Source organism: Rhinoderma darwinii, chromosome 1, assembly GCF_050947455.1.
Source record: "Rhinoderma darwinii isolate aRhiDar2 chromosome 1, aRhiDar2.hap1, whole genome shotgun sequence".
Classification (NCBI taxonomy): Eukaryota; Metazoa; Chordata; class Amphibia; order Anura; family Rhinodermatidae; genus Rhinoderma; species Rhinoderma darwinii.
The window spans coordinates 41,676,222-41,694,370 of NC_134687.1; the positions used below are offsets into that span (position 1 = coordinate 41,676,222).

Here is an 18,149-nt window from a genome sequence, read left to right on the forward strand (position 1 = left end):
AGATGTCCGTGGCCTGTAGAAATGAATGAGTCTGCAATTTCATCCATAGTTACGGATAAAAAATGCTGGTTGTGTGCACGGGCCTAATCCAGCATCCGTTGGTCCTTACATTAATAAACATTGATAAATGGATAAAAATTACATTTAGGCCGGGTTCACACATAGCATAAATACTGTGGGTTTTCCACATCGGATTTTATTGCGGAAAATCCGCATCATAATAAAGTAGCCGCAAAGTGTATGAGATTTCAACAAATCTCATCCACACGCTACGCAAAAACCCGCCGAAAAACCTTTCATCATTTGACCTGCGGTAATCTCATACTTACCCAGATCTCTATGCTCCTGCGTCCAGCCCAGGCCTCCAAGGATGACGTTTCATCCCATGTGACTTCTGCAGCCAATCACAGGCTGCAGCGGTCACATGGGATGAAACGTCATCCCAGGAGGCCGGGCTGCAGGACGCCAGAGGGATGTCGCCATGGCTACGGGTAAGTATGGACTTTTGTACTGTATTCTGTCGAGGACATCCCGGGCCAAAAAAACTGCACTACAATATTGTGCGGATTTTCATCCGGAATTCTCTGCAGCGTCCAGGGCTGTTTACTTCTTACGCAGCGTATCCGCCCTGTATGAACATACCCTTAAAGAGACATGAATTTCTTTGAAGAGTTTTTACATGATTAGGAAACCATGGCTTAGCTTCTTTGAAGTGAATGGGGCTGAGCTGCAATACCACACACAACCTGTAGACAAGTGTGGTGCTGTTTTTAGAACAAAAAAACAGCCATGTTTTTTAATTTTGTACAATACCGTTAATAAGGAATCTTGTGGTCCCATCATTTGGGAGTTACCGCTCTCACCTGTTGGCTATGTGCTTATTATGTGCTTGAAAACACAACCAGGCCCCTTTTTATACAAATAGTAATAATAGGGAACGATCCAGTTGATGACATTATTGTTATATGTATGTTGCTAAAATGGACATTTGCTCCATCGGTCGCCCAAGAAAATGAAGTGTAAAAATGTAAGAATATATTTCCCAACCATAAATGAATTGCTATTGTGGAAAATACGTCACTAGCTATAGCAAAACTTACTGGAACACTCCTCAGATATGCATATTGTATACTGTTTTATTATTCAATGAGTTAAGTGTATATATTTTGTGCAAAAAGCTCCCTCTAGTGGTGGCTGCAGGCAGGTAAAATCTGGAGTTTTTGCCCTATGTATCATAAAACCTGAGAATTTTAGACTCCATGGTCTTATATACAGGTAACACAGCTCTGTAATAGGAAATTACCTTGTCGGCATAATTATTTTTTTTACAAAGTTTTACTCACTACAGGGAAATAGTGCCGTCATTTATTACCTCTATTGCGCTATTTCAGTGAATACCATGTGTTTGTCTTTGTTGGAGTAGATCCCGGTTAGAACCAGAACAAATACGCCAAACAAAGACCTCTCGCTCTGCGGAGACCATCACGCTTACAAATCACGTGGCAAAGGAAGAAGTAAAGTCAGCTGGCGAAGAAAGCACTGGTGAGACTGTACATGTGCTCCTATCTGACAGTATCATTTACTCATTTATATGGCGGTAGTGAGGGGGGGGTGGGTGACAGAGTTACATTCAAGTGTACATTTTGCACTGATCATTTTCATAATATATCATACCGGTCAATATAATATATCATAGTGGTCAGAGCTATGTTTTTCTTATCAGATCCCATGCTTCCCTCCACATAGCCATTGGGTTAAATGCTAAAATTTTGTCTGCCTACAGCTACCACTAGGGGGAGCTTACTGAAGACCTATTTATATATCTCCCATTGATATTAATATTCTGTTTTTGGTGAGCTCTTGAGCTCCACCTAGTGGTTGCTGCAGGCATCAAGAAGTTTATTAGCTTTGTGAATCTAGCAGCCACACAAACTGATTCTTGGTCCAGTCGGCAACAAAACGCCTCATGTAAGGACATTAGTGTTCGTTTTGCTCGATTTTTCCACGAGGAGATTTTGGAATTGCTCTTTTCATATGGAGGGGCACACGTCTCATTGACTGTTCATGTTTGGGAGATATCAGTGTATGACCTCCTGAACATGATCATCACTGCGTTATTCCCTTAGATACTGATGCGCAGGACGGCATTTCATTCACAATCTTACCTGGCGAAATGACAACGGCAGAATTTCCAGTCTATCATTTTGAAGTAAATGTTTCCTTTATAAGGACATTTATGCAAACACCAGTATTTATGTAGGCGTCCCACCCGTTAGCACAGGTGTAGCAGAGCTGAGTTTGTCAGTTGTTACACCTCATCATTACATCGCAATGTATTAACTCCAGGTAAACCTTCCGCATTATGTAACTTTAGGCCGGGTGTTGTCACATTGCAAAAAAGGAATCTGTTAGTGGACAAATTAGGCTCTGCTAATGTTCTGATACAGAAGGCCCAATATGATGATGATCTCTCTGTATTTACAATGTTACAGACCGGACAGCGGCTGATACAACCAACACGTCTGCTTTTTGGGATGATGGTCGGGGGGAAGATGAGTTATCCCCAGAGGAGGTTCAAATGGTAAGATATATTTTCAATTTATCTGCTTGAATTTGCATATGGTCAAACATCTATCTATCTCATATATATCTCATTATCTATCTATCTATCTATCTATCTCATATATATCTCATTATCTATCTATCTATCTATCTCATATATATCTCATTATCTATCTATCTATCTATCTATTTCATATCTATCTATCTATCTATCTATCTATCTATCTATCTATCTATCTATCTATCTCATATATATCTCATTATCTATCTATCTATCTATCTCATATATATCTCATTATCTATCTATCTATCTCATATATATCTCATTATCTATCTATCTATCTATCTCATATATATCTCATTATCTATCTATCTATCTATCTATCTATCTATCTATCTATCTATCTATCTATCTATCTCATATCTATCTATCTATCTCATATCTATCTATCTATCTCATATCTATCTATCTATCTCATATCTATCTATCTATCTCATATCTATCTATCTCATATCTATCTATCTATCTCATATCTATCTATCTATCTCATATCTATCTATCTATCTCATATCTATCTATCTATCTCATATCTATCTATCTATCTCATATCTATCTATCTATCTCATATCTATCTATCTATCTCATATCTATCTATCTATCTCATATCTATCTATCTATCTATCTATCTCATATCTATCTATCTATCTATCTCATATCTATCTATCTATCTCATATCTATCTATCTATCTATCTCATATCTATCTATCTATCTATCTCATATCTATCTATCTCCTATCTATCTATCTATCTATCTATTTTGTGTTTGTTCCATTCAATGATATATTGCCAATTATTTCTGTTGTAGGATGTATGTTTAATTATACGATAAAATGATCGCTTGAAGTTTGTTCCAAATCCCGATACTGTACTCCTATTGACTTCTGATTGGTTGCTATGGGCACCAAGGCCAGTTTTCCTGTTAATAAATTTGGCCCTTATTTATCAAAATTGTCTATCGAAATCACCAAGTACATTTACGGTAATGCTTGCTCATATACAAATCGCACTGCCAATATTCCTGCCAGGTCGGAAATGGATATTATTGTATTCGGTGATTGCAATCCACACAAGGTCTCTATGACATCACTGCACCTGACTGACATCACAGGAAATGTCACCCGTATCTCTCAGCAATGCAGCCTTAAAAAAAAAAAATGCAGCCTTAATTTGGGCCTGTTTCTTAGAGTAATTATATCTCCGCAGAGAAGATACTGTATTGAAAACCGTTTTTGACATTTTGTTATTTATACCGAAGAGCTTTTTTTTTTTTTCTGATAGGTCTCCTTTTTACATAATGGTTAAAGGGGTTTTCCAGGACTAACTATCTAATGGCTATTTACCTCAATCCGCAATCAAACACACTTTGTAATTTACTTATGTTTCAGAAAATGCCCTGTTTTCCATTCGTGTCGCTGGTCACGTGACGCCGACACCCTGTGAAATCACTTCCGGTGATTTCCGGTCCATAGTCTGCGACGGCTTCCTTCCGGCCTCTAGACTGTACAGCACGTCATTAGTGACGTCTGTTACAGGGATTGCTCCCGTTAGCTGAGATCTCTGTTCCACGCGTGCTCCGTGCCTGCACCTTCTATTTTCACACAAACCCAAATGTGTCTACTGCGCGTGCGCCGTCCACATCCAATTACATCGAAGCAGCCGCGGACCAGGAATCATGTAAATAAACAAATATTGGAAGGAATCCTGGGCAATGAGGATCGACAGAAAAACGAATTACGGTAAACTGGAGAAAGGTATTTGAGGAGACTACTTGTAACGTTTGTAGTGCGGCCAGACCTTTTCAAAATTTTGTGCAATAGTGTTGGAAAACCCCTTTAAATCCCCTCCCCCCTTTCTAAAGTCTAATTTTTATCTTACAAATTGCACAAATCCTTTATCGGCGCTTATATCGGTTTTCCTTTGTTTTGAGAATACAAAGAGGGTTTGTAAAACTCGGCGCTGACGGCAGAGCGTTTGCCGCGCACAGGACCAATTAATTGTCCTTTGTAATCTGCGAGGCTGGATCACAGACAATACATCATGAGAGATGTCTATCTCCGGTTTTAATATAAAAAAAAGTTGGGATTTTAATCTGTGTTTGCCGCTCCGTGAATGCGATTTGCTGCTGTTCCGAGCTTTATGCCAAACTTCTCGAGAGATGGCCGGTAACAAATACATCATTTCTCTTTTACGTTAAATGGGTTTCCTGAAATAGACGGAAGAATCCCAGCATAGCAATGCGTTCTTTATTATGACACGGACAGTTTTATACTTGGGTAATTATTTTGTTCCTTTATATATCCCTGTCCGTGTATTGATGTCTTTTATCTAGGGAATCACAGCGATTCTTTCCTAAAACAAATCATTGGCAAACCACTATGGACCAGTACCTTTATAGATAAGCCTAATACAGAGCGGTTAACTCTCACCGTCAAGGACCTCTTTCATCCTTGATAGTCCTCATCAGCATTAGAAAATGATATCTCTGTAGGGTATTGCTTAGACAGTTACCAAATAAAATAACCATGGCTAAGAGCCTGTTCACATCAGAGTTGCTATTCCATTCATGGGTTCCGTTGCAGCTTTACATCGGAGGAACCCATGACCGGAAAGCCAAATGGAAACGAAAGCGCTTCGTTTGCATTACCATTGACTGCGCTATTGTTTCCGTGAAAAAAGCGGAAATTTTACTGAACGGAAACAAACGCAATCCATGGAAAACTGAAGCATCACCAAGGAAATCAACCCATGAACGGAAAAGCAACGCTGATGTGAACACAGCCGAACTATGAATCCAGATCTGATTATGTATACCCCAATTATTGCCAAAAATTAGCCTTCACTGCAATATATGGAAACCCTTCTCTGATGAGAGCTAACAAGACTGAACAGCTCCGTGAAAGTTGTAATGACTAAGGGGTGTTTTACACTGGGCGATTGTCGGGCAGACAAGCGTTCATAGAACACTCATTCCTGATAATTACCCTGTGTAAACAGGGCAGCGATCAGCAGATGAACGGGGAAACGCTCGATCATCTGTTGATCGTATCGTTTATAAAAAGTGAATTATTATAGTTGTCGGCAGCACATTCCCCTGTGTAAACAGAGAGATGCCCTGCCGACATGATAATAATGTATTAGGACGAGCGATCGGAGTAACGACCGCTCGTCCCCATCCATAGCTCCGTGTTACAGGAGCAAACGAGCTCCGATCAACAATGTCTCGTTGATCGGCGCTTGCTTTACCGGCCAAGTATCGGCAGGTATAAAAGGGCCTTAACTGTTGCCTGTATCTGCCCTATACACCTGCAGTTCTCACGGTATGAAAATTATTTTTTATGTTAGTTTTGCACTTGGTCTACAAAAATAGAGTGGTCAGCAGCGACAACCAAGATGATGGTATACGTGGTGCAAGTCCAAAAAGGACTCTGTCCAACTGGTCCTTTTTATATAGCAGCAGCAGCAGCAATAAAAAAATCATGTCTGATGGCTCATGCACACGATAGTGTGCACCGGCCGGGTCCCGTCAGTGATCCATGGAAAGATAGGACACGTCCGTTCATTTCACGGATCGGAGAATCGGGTCAGTTTTCACGGACCCGATTCACAAGCTAAAGTGAATGGGTCTGTGAAAACTATCGGGTGTCACTCGGATGCCGTGAAAAACGGCCCGAGTGGCACTCGGTTGTTTGCAGTTGCACTTGATGCTAATAGGTAAACTTTTTAATCCAGTCGCCATTCGCACAACGTTTCAGCTACCAGCTTGAGAGAGGCCAAAACGTTGCATGACTGGATTAAATAACTTTTTGCATTAAGACGTGAGTGCTTTGCACTTAAGTCCATCACAAGGACTTTTGGGAGTGCCTGTTGTGTGGGGGTTTTTAGGTTCTTCACCCCCTGCGACCCTGGCTCCTCACTTTTAGGGGAGCCACACCTAGAACTTTGACCCCTGGGGGTGAGCCTAGACCAACACCAGGACACAGATCAGTTGCAGTGAAGAATAGCTACTTGTTCTAAACCCTTAGGTTAGGGTCAGTTCACACTATTTTTTTGGTGCTGAATCTGACGCAGAAACCGCGTCCGAACCAGCAGCAAAAACAGCCGAAATTGCCACCCATTGATTTCAGTGGGAGACTAAAGCGGTTTTTTTTTCCCCCATGGCTGCTTTTTGCCGCTCACGGGGGGAAAAAAAGCGTCCAAGTTCTTTCTTGCTGCGGTTTCAGCCCCCTGTTCAAGCTAATGGGAGGCAGGAAAAACCTGCGGCACTAGTTTGAGCGTTTTTAGTCTGTGGTTCTTGCATTCGCTTCAATGGCCACAGGTAAAAAATAAACGCAGTGAAAATTTTGGGAACAAAACTGCAGCCAGTTAAATTTTGAGGCAGATTTTTTTTTCTGCCTGCAAAACTGTGTGAACGGGGCCTTAGATTTTTTTCTACTCAGAGGATTAGGGGATGGTTGGGTGCCCTTTCCCCTTTCTGGGAGAGCTAGTAATAGATTTTTATCCATGTGCACTTTTTTTTGTGATTTACAGTGATTGATTTATTTTTATTTTCCACCTGGTTGAGGGAAAGCACAATCTAAGGGCTTATGCACACGGCTGTGCCCAGAATCACGGCCGCAAAGTATGGGAGCACGGCCCGTAAAATACGAAAAGTAAGACATTCTCCATAATTCACGGCACGGTTCTATGGCACGGACACCTATCGTTAGCGATACGGAAAGGTGTCCGCGACCAATAGAACTGGATGGCTCCGTAACTGCGGACCATATTATGGTCCGCAATTAAGTAGATTTTTTTACGTTCGTGTGCATGGGGCCTCAGGCTTTTAAAATAAAATACATCAGCCGTCCTGGATGTATCGTGAACCACAGAGGCCCTGCCCGGTGTCCTATATCATGAAATAATTTTTTACCAAAATAAACAAGAGTATGTTCACACGCTAGACAAAAAACATCTGAATATACGGAGCTGTTTTCAAGCAAAAACAGCTCCTGATTTTCAGACGTTTTTGTAGCAACTCTCGTTTTTCACTGGGTATTTTACGGCTGTTTTTGGAGCTGTTTTTCAATTGTCAATCAAAAACGCCTCCGAAAACAGCCCACAGTCATTTTACGCGCCGTATTTTAACAGCGATGCGTAAAATTAAGCCTCGTGGGAACAGAACACCGTAAAACCCATTGCAAGGAATGGGCAGATGTTTGTAGGCGTAATGGAGGCGTTTTTTCAGGCGTAATTCGAGGTGTAAAATGTCCGAATTACGTCTGAAACCACTGCGTGTTAAAACTTCCATGACCTTAACAGTAAAACTAAAATGTCATTGACGCTCTTACAGGTATTCTTGATGTCATGCAGTTTCTACACCCGCCTTCATCATACGTGGAACCCTATCCAGAAACAAGTTTAATTTTGGCTTTGTCTATTGACCTTTTAGTTACAACATATTACAGTCCCATCAAGAGCTGCACTCAGAATTCTGCACTTTGCATTAGTTGCTTTTACGACAATTCCCTAATATGATAATATATAATAACAATATATGTAAACTCTGTTTTGGAAACTGATGGGCTGCATTTCTCCTACCAACTGCTGACTGCATTTTACAGCAGCTGGTGAAGGCTCATGGGCCACTATCTACGAGCTGCATGACATTTTCTGGTTCTGTAGCCTGAGGTTCAGCCTCAGTTATTTTGCAAATCTGTAGCTGCAAGGTGAAGGGTCACATGGCACTGTAACTCGTGGAGTCCTAGCAGAATTATGAATGCAGCTGTGGATGTAATTGGAGTATAGAGCTGGCCAAAGACATAGGATAATGGTTGGCCAAAGCATTCTTTCTGTAGTAATGAACACAATTGATCTCATCGTTGGCAAACACAATAGCTCAGCCCAACATGAACATAAAATTCTATGGTGATCGGAGTGGTAAGTGGCCGCCAGACATCTGTTTATCTTCGAGAGAGCCTATAGCATCCAACACAAGAATTCAACCTGTCAGATTGTATTTATTTATTGCCCCATGGTATCTGCCAATCCCCAAATACATTAGATGGTTTCCAAAAACCACCAATATTGAAATTGTAATTAGATTTACATATAACGTTGAATATCTTTACAAATACTTCACTTTTTTTTTGTACTGATTTTCATTTATATGATGAAAGTTGAAATGCAGAATCCTGCTCCGAAAACCAGTGCATTGCAGAACTGATGCTGCCCACAAACATTGGATATGTATTGGCGGTTCGTGAGGACAAGCTAATGCGTGTGGGGGCATCCCGAGTGTCGGCCGATGTCATTAAGGATGAGGTTTTACCATGCCACATTCTTCGTGCTGAGCGTGCATGTATATTGGGAGGTCGCGAGAGACCGCTGGCGGCCGAAGAAGGGTAGAGTGGGTGTATAGTATAGATGAACCACATACAGATTCACTTTGGGTGTAAATGTAGAATAAAATTCCATATATCTTAAAATACGCACAGGATAACATGACAATTTAGAGTTTTTAGCGGTTTATTAAATAAAGCTTTATTTTGCTGCATAAATTAAAAGTTATGCCATTTTCTTATATACTTGGGAGCAGGTTTACGAAGACTGGAGTTTCATACGCCAGTCTTTGCTTTCTGCTCCGCTGGAGTAAGATGCTATAGATTTATTAATAGGCGCATGCCTCTTAATAAATTTGTTGCATCCTTCCACTAGCTGTGCTCCACAATTGTGGTGTAATAACCGCGACCATTGTGCCTACCATTTCTGCTCCCCCATCGGACATGAAATATTAAAAAAAATTATATTCTCAGTTTCCCCCCTGTTGGGTCCTCTCACCAATCTGCAGCTCATACAATGTAATGTCACTGAGCAAATTCAGGGCCTTAAATGCGACGCAGAACTCAACATCCGGAGTGCCGCGTCGCATACGACGTCCTGAGTGCTTTTTTTTTGTCTGATAGGGTGAGCAAAGTACAGGCCTCTACTTTGCCATGCCTCACTAGGAATTAGTGTAGATTTCCAATAGTATTTACTCCAGTTTTCTAACGTAAATTATCATAAAGTTGTCGGGCCCTTTTGGGAAGCCGTGCCCCCTTTCACAAAAAAGGTCAGGGTGGCATATAAAGGCCATTTGCAATGCAAATTGTGACTTTAGGGCCCTATTGTGACTTTTCTACACCAGAAAACTGGCATATAAATTTTGATAAATTCCACCGTCTGTGTTTCAGTACCACTCCAGACCAATTCTTTTGTGTATTGTGTGTAGTTATTTATGTGTGTAGGTTGCTCTTGCTGTAGGTTGCTCTTGCTGTAGGTTGCTCTTGCTGTAGGTTGCTCTTGCTGTAGGTTGCTCTTGCTGTAGGTTGCTCTTGCTGTAGGTTGCTCTTGCTGTAGGTTGCTCTTGCTGTAGGTTGCTCTTGCTGTAGGTTGCTCTTGCTGTAGGTTGCTCTTGCTGTAGGTTGCTCTTGCTGTAGGTTGCTCTTGCTGTAGGTTGCTCTTGCTGTAGGTTGCTCTTGCTGTTGGTTGCTCTTGCTGTTGGTTGCTCTTGCTGTTGGTTGCTCTTGCTGTTGGTTGCTCTTGCTGTAGGTAGTTCTTTGTTGCAGCCCAGTTGTATGATACTGAAAAACACATTTCCATTTCCATGCTTTGACCTTGAAGGCAACTGCAGAGGCCAAGGAGCCAGAACATGACAACGGACAATTCATAGACTAAAAATGTCGATAATAATTATTACCATCCAGCATTATTATAAACTAGACAAACAGTCACTGCAGGAATATCACAAGAACAGATTTTCTAGACTAAGCTGCGAGAAAATAGAATATTATTGTGTTAATAATTTATTGGACTATGCCGGTCATCTGCACAGGCACGGGATTTCCAAGACTGCCCATGAAATTCGTGCTAGATCATACACACAAGTTCTGAATATACAATTTTCCAAAATATAACGTGGACAGATACTCATTTGAATGGCCACAAGTAATAATGCATTTCCTATGAAGCGACCTCTGCAGCGGAAATGAGCGGATCATAATGGATCCATCATATCCGTCACGGCTACTGTAAAGACAAAAATCATGATGCAAATGTGAACAAAACCTTCGTCAAAATTCTTCCGTTTTAGTTATATCTGTTTCTTTCTCCTGTGTTTTTGAAAAAAGTGACAGCACTGACTAATGGCAGTCATTATAGCCAGCTAACACTTGGAGAATATTATTATCATGTAGCTGTAGACTCTGTAAATGTATCCAGACAATATATGTTCACCTTACATTCTCTGACCGTGCACAATAAATATTTGTAACTTTTTTGGTTAAACCATAAAAATAATACCATCGCCTACTCTCTCTTGGATTTTCCAGGTGCCTCCCAGAATAGATCTCTCCCCTTCAGTGGTTTCAATGGGAAACTCATTTTTATGTATTCTGCGTGCTCCCCCTAGTGGTGGTTGCAGGCAGACTTATTCTTGTATAACTTTAATTCTATGGCTGTTTGTAGGGAAGAACTCTGCTGGCACTGTTTATTCTGGCACCTATTAAGTAGTGGATTTCTAAAATATTCTGGATTATCAGATGGTTAAAATATATTAATATAAAAGTATAAGCTCATTTATAATGGTAGAAAACCTTCGCTAAGAAAACCCCAAATAAAATGTTAGCAGAAATTTCTGGACTATTGCTTGCCAGATGAAAGCAATTCCCCTCAATTTTGTTAAAAAATGCTAAATGAGTCCTAAAAAAAACACCACGTATCATTACGAACACTTCTCTTTACACCCAGTTAGGTCCTGAGTTTTTTTGCCGCTGACTTTGACACGGAAACTGAGTCGGAATCCGCTCAAAAAAAACTTCCAAAATCACGCACCCCCCCCCCCCCCCATGATTTCAATGGGAGGCAGTGGCGTTTTTTCCCCAGCAGCATTCGGCCGTATGCGGGGAGAAAAAGAGCGGTGTGTTCTTTCTTGCCACGGTCCTGCCTCTGACCTCCCTTTGAAATGAATGGGAGGCAGAAAAAACCTGCGCCGCTCGTTTCGGGGAGTTTTTTGTCTGCGTTCTTTGCACTAGCTTCAATGGCTGTGGGTGAAAAACGCTGCCCTGTGAAAATTTCACATTTTTTCTGCCTGCAAAAAAACTCTTGTGTGAACAGGGCCTTATGGATTTTTACGCAGTTACTTGAGACATCTGCTCCACACTTTGTATGCATAAATCAGGAAGTCAATATATTAAAATGGATGGGTTTAGTCTTAGAAAGAGTCCAGACCTTGCGTCTGGCGCGGTTATTGCTAGAACAATGATTTGTCACGCCTGGTTGGAGCAGGGAGTGAATATGTAAAGATGATGTTTTTGAGACGGCTGATAAATCTTCCTCATATACTTCCAGTAATCCTTCCAGATGAGGGATCTGCTCTTTTTGGATATCTCTTTTATTCTCGTAGACCACTCTTACGTGTTAAATAGATTTTTAAAGATTAATGGCGGCTGCTGTCAGCGGTGCTGATTGCTTTTCTACCACCCAGACTTAACTAAGTGTTCCTCTGTCTGAATCCCTACTGTACAGCCAGAAATGAGCTGAAGGTTTCTACTATTACGGGTGCAGGCAGAGGGAAATTCTTTCTAAATGATGATTTTCTTGTAAATACAGGAGACGTTAAAGTCATTAAAACCCATTCAACCATTTATTTGTGTAACAGATATTGATAGTTGTCCAGTTTCGAAAGCCTGTTTATTAGGGAACTATGAGATAATAGAGGGGAGTCCTCTGTTCAGGATCCTCCTCTCAAGAAGAGTCCTGTCCTGGATTACAGACAACCCATTGATTTGAATGGGCACCTTGTAATGCTTTATTTCCCCTGTGGAGGTGCTGCAGGGAAACGTAACATTTAGGCCTGATTCACACAAATGTGTCGGTTTTGTGTCCGTAAAAAATTCCTGATTTATCACGTGTTGCAGTTCCATGTGCCATCAGTGTTTGTTCCGTGTGGCATCAGTTTTTAATGTCTCTGTTGGTGCACATTTTCTTTAATTTTTTTTCTCAGTCTTTCTTTAGCAACTGTTGCGTGAAACACGGATGAAATCCGTGCGCTGTCCGTAATTTTTACGCTCTTATAGACTTGAATGGGTGCGTGATAAGCAAAAACGCACCAAAATAGGACATGCAGTGAGTTTCACGCAACGGACACACGCTGCGTGAAAACTCACAGATTAAACTCTGATCACTGGGGATCCCAGCAGGGGGACACATTGTGATCAGCTTATTGTCAAGGGACCCTTCTAACAAGTAGGAATTGTCCAAGCAGAGAACCTTTATAGAGTTGATGTGTAGGTCTGGTGACCCAGCAGATTTCTGCAGAGTGATATTCCGCTCCCTGCTCCTTCTCTTCATCTGCTCTACCTGTATACCTGGTACCGTAGTTCTGTAGTTTTGTAGTCACTTCATATTAATGAACCAGGATGTCTGACCAGACCAATTGGACCACATACAATGCCTTGTGAAAGTATTTACCCCCCTTGTTGTATTTTATGTTTTATTGCTTTACAACCTGAAACTAAAATGGATTTTAAATGTTATTTTATGTATTGGACCTCACAAAATATAGTCCAAATTGTTAAAGTGGAATTAAAAACAAAACAAAAAAAAAAAACCTTGTTTAAAAAAAAATAACAAAAAACGAAAAGTTGTGAGTACATATGTTATCACCCCCTTTTCTATGAAACCCCCCAAATAAGATCTGGTCAAACCTATTAACTTCAGAAGTCACATAATTGGTTGTATAAGGTCGTCCTGTGTGCAGTCAGTGTCACATGATGTCCGCCTGAAAAAACGCCCCTGATACGCCTACAAACATCTGCCCATTGCTTTCAATGGGAATTACGATGTTCTGTTCCCACGAGCCTTTATTTTACGCGTCGCTGTCAAAATACCGCACGTAAAATGACGGCTCATCAAAAGAAGTGCAGGACACTTCTTGGGACGTTTTTGGAGGCGTTTTTCACTGACTCCATTGAAAAACAGCTCCAAAAAACGGCCGTAAAGAAAACTTCTGAAAATAAGGAGCTGTTTTCGCTTGAAAACAGCTCTGTATTTTCAGACGTTTTTGCTCACTGCGTGTGAACATACCCTAAGGCTGGATTCACACGAGCATGTTTGGTCCGTAAAGGACGGAACTTATTTCGGCTGCAAGTCCTGGACCGAACGCACTGCAGGGAGCCGGGCTCCTAGCATCATAGTTATGTACGACGCTAGGAGTCCCTGCCTCTCCGTGGAACTACTGTCCTGTACTGAAAACATGATTACAGTACGGGACAGTTGTCCTGCAGCGAGGCAGGGACTCCTAGCATCGTACATAAGTATGATGCTAGGAGCCCGGCTCCCTGCGGTATCTTCGGTCCGGGACTTGCGGACGAAATACGTTCCGTCCATTACGGATGTAATGTGCTCGTGTGAATCCAGCCTAAGACTGAAGGAGCTACAAAAAACCCACAGCGGAGATGGAAGTATCTGTCCATAGGATCACTACAAGTAGTGCACTACACAGAGTGGGGCTTAATGGAAGAGTGGCCAGAAAAATGCTATTGCTTAGAGAAAAACATAAGAAAACACGTTTTGAGTTCACTAAACCGCATGTGGCAGATCCCCAAACACATGGAAGAAGGTTCCCTGCTCAGATGAGACCCAAATTGAACTTTTTGGCCATCATGGGGAACACTGTGTGGTGGCAGCATTATGCTGTGGGGGGCAAGGACTGAAAAACTGGTCAGGATTGAAGGAAAGATGGATGGCAGTAAATACGGGGCAATTCTTGAGGCAAACCTGTTTGTCTGCCAGACATCCTGCTAAATCTTCACTGGAGTGGTTTAAGGGGAAACGTTTGCGCTGGGTTCCCACGTAGCATTTCCGCAACGGAATTCTTTGCGGATATTTCGTGGAATTTACAGTAACAGCAAAGTGGGTGAGATTTTGAAAACCTCATGCCCATGCTGCGCAAAAAAACGCAGCATAAACGTTCATAAAATGACCTGCGGTGATTTTTTCTTTTGCAGTTTTTCCCCATTGAATTCAATACAAAACCTGCAACAGTAAGCGAAGTGTTACGACTTTTGCGGTATATTCGCAGCGATTACACCCTAAATATCGCAACTCCGGGAAATAAAAATAATACTTGCCCAGAACGCTCTCCTCCTTCCTCCAGGACGGCCTCCTGGGATGACGTTTCATCCAATGTGACCGCTGCAGCCAATGACTTTTATATCATGATGAGCGTATATTTGAGTGGTTAAATATCTAAACCCTGCTTTACAACTATTTGGATACTACCGTACCTTGATACATGTATACCAGTATGAACCGACACATCTATGGAATTCTATTCAGCTTGGTATTTTGCACAAAGAACTTGGATAACTCGTTACGGCCGATCCTTTCACCTTGCTCCATATTTTCATCTACTTATCTGGACATTGCAATGGTTGTTTGATTTTGTTTTTGATATGATATATTTATTAGATGAATTCTGAGATCTCAGCAGGAATATATAATTTTGAGTCCTGCTTTTTGCATATCCTTCATATATTGCTATAAGAATTATCTATTATGTATAGTAAATTTACTGGCCAGTCAATCCTTGGGGTGGGTTTGTGGGAATCATGGATGCACTTTCTTTTTCTTCGTTATGGACAGGTTGTCCTTGTTTTAATATACATTTTGTGATAATGAAAACATATCTTTCAATGAATTATCCCGGCTTGAGTGCTTAGGCTTCGTCCACATCTGCGTCGGGGAGGTCGTTCATGGGTTTCGTCTGAGCTTTCCATCAGGGGAACCCGTGAACGGAATCCAAACTGAAACCACTGGAAACCTTGGGTTTCCATTTGCATCACCCTTGACTTCAATGGTGACAGATCTGGTGCAAATGGTTTCTGTTTGTCACCGTTGTGTAAGGGTTCCGTCATTTTGACGGAATGAATAGCGCAGTCGACTACAGTATTGATTTAGTCAAAACATCGGAGCCCTTACATAACGGTGACAAACCTTTTGCACCGGATCCGTCACCATTGAAATCAATGGTGATGCAAACGGAAACCTATGGTTTCCAGTTGTTTTAGTTTGGATTCCGTTCACGGGTTCCCCTGACGGAAAGCTCCGACGGAACCCATGAACGGAGTCCCGACGCAGATGTGGACGAAGCCTTAACTTTATTGCCCAAAATAATTGCCTAGTGTCTGTAGGTCACTGGCTAAACATCGCAGCCTTCCGTCAGTGATATACATCCGGTAATTCCTCCGACACATACTTCTGATGGAAAGCAAGAAACGAAGTGTGAGCAGAGCCGTACCCCATTGCATCATTCAGTACCGGGGGGCTACATCTCAAAACAAAGGGGCTTAGTAATGCACCCACACCCCTTCAGCGCTGGCTAAAAATTTCTGTATATTCGCATTTGATAACCCAATGGGTGCTGTCGAGTACACATAGTCAGGTATCCCTAAAATCACTGGTGCTTCTGAAGGGGAGCAATCATGGAAATTTTGAGGTGTAGGTATCTCTCACCAGGGCCAAAGTTGTCTGGGTGCATCGTCCGGCACCATTGGTCTCTCATTCTGGGAATGGCTAGGCGTGAAGACTTCTGCACTTCCACTGATGACCTCTTATAACACTACTCAATGACTGTAAGAAACGGTAATGTGGGTCACTATGGTAGTCCTTTTGCTCAGTTCATTAGTCCATTGCCTACATCTCCATTTTTTTTATGTTTCACCTTATAGATATTTTGATTAGTAATATTTTTGTTTTATTACAGTTCGAACAGGAGAACCAGAGACTTGTCAGCGAGATGAACAGTCTGTTCGATGAAGTAAGGTAAACGTGAGCCATGATCTTCATTTTGTAGTAACCCTGTTTACATTCATGATGTATTGTACCAGACCTAAATATCTCCTGTGCGGTGCTCAAAGCCTGAGGCTGCACTACTGACATTTGTCATGTTGTCGTGGAGACTTTGTGTAGATTCAATAACAACTACCTCAATATCTACATCCTAATTGGCTCACATAACAATGGACCTGATTAGAAATCACAAGACATGATGTCATCAGAATATTTCAGCGGCGCGAAACCCTAGTGTTTGGCCTGTAACTTCAAGTAACCAGATCTCTGCGTAGCACTAAGACTCTGTTCACATATGCATTGTGGCTTCCATTCATAACCGAAGCGTCAACATTTAGGGCATCCCGAGCGGGAGTCCCCTCTCCATGACATCTGTATGCCCTTATAGACCTTAAAAATGTGATCACCCAAATAGGACGTCGGGTGATTAATAGGCAACTTGCACCCAGACGCATCTCTAGATGGAGCTTAGCTGAAAGTACAAAATAAGTGTCCAGTGCACCAAATTTAATGTAAAAAATAAAATAAAAATCGTAAATGAAAAATAATCTGCCCACCTTTTAAGATGGATTTCATCCCAATGGATTTGTATGCAGTACTTGAAGGGTTAAGATGCAGTCCGTGTATTAGATGGAAGCAGCAGCCATAAAAACAGGTATTTTTAAACAAAGCTTTGTCTCCATGGAAACCACGCGATGATGGATGAATTCCCACTGTATCCCCTTTGCCGAGGTGTTCGGCTGTATTCCTTCTAGGAACCGCAGCTTCTTACCACTTCAGGTCGGCAGAAGGTACTGGGGAAATATGTCGCATTTCCTTCCGTTCCCATATAACAGTTCAGCTGAAACCTGGGCTCCCATAATAGCTGCCCGGCTGTGTAATTGAGTATACAGAACGGAGGTGGATACAGACTAATATTTGTTGTAAGAAAATGATGTGCCTAGCCTTTTAAAGTGGAATTAAAGAGGACCAGGCAGCTCCTAACAATTTTAGTGAATACTTGTATTACCCATGAAATATCGATTCTCAAGCATCTTTTCTTAGAACTCTGTGTTGTGATGTCCCTCTGTTGTTCCTCCTGGAAGTGTATGAATGCATTGACAACTGGACATTACCATTTCCTTTGTCAATAGGGTATGCCCCTTGCTCAGTCGAATACTGTCAGGACTGATTGAACAGCGCCAGGAGGAATAGCAGAGGGACAGCACAATGCTGGCTTCTAAGAAAAGGTGCTCCAAAATTGTTATTTTATGAGGACATGTAAGGAGGAGTCAGGTCCTCTTTACCGTCTCTACATGTCCTCATTACCTGTGGGTTTTTTTGTTTTGTTTTTTTAAGGCTACTACCTGGAAACTGTAGATGTCGGCTGGCAGCTGCTGATTTGATTTTATAGATTTGTTATTCTACAGTAATTATGGCTTTTAATACACCCTTCAGCTCATTAGTGCATATACATTATAATAATCTGGTTAACGTTTGAACACCTAATATCTGCTTTGTGTCCTAGAAACGCTTGCTCAACTTGATCTTTGCTTGCTTTATTTGAATGGGTACCTTCTTGTTTTCATATATAGGCTACAAAACTGTCCAGACGTACTCTTTCTCGCTGCTGAGAATTTGCTGCCATTGCACGCAGACTAGGCTACTCTCTGAGGAGTTC

General features: G+C 41.5%; 1 protein-coding gene across 2 annotated transcripts in view; it reads left to right on the forward strand.

Moving 5' to 3' along the window:
• Positions 1 to 18,149, forward strand: part of STX18 (syntaxin 18) — a 141,801-nt gene that overhangs the window by 105,430 nt on the left and 18,222 nt on the right. For both annotated transcript variants that reach the window (XM_075858031.1, XM_075858023.1), the window contains exons 6-8: positions 1,424 to 1,542; positions 2,493 to 2,581; positions 16,404 to 16,462. In XM_075858031.1, the coding sequence (XP_075714146.1) occupies positions 1,424 to 1,542; positions 2,493 to 2,581; positions 16,404 to 16,462 (267 nt within the window). The remainder of the gene's footprint in view (positions 1 to 1,423; positions 1,543 to 2,492; positions 2,582 to 16,403; positions 16,463 to 18,149) is intronic.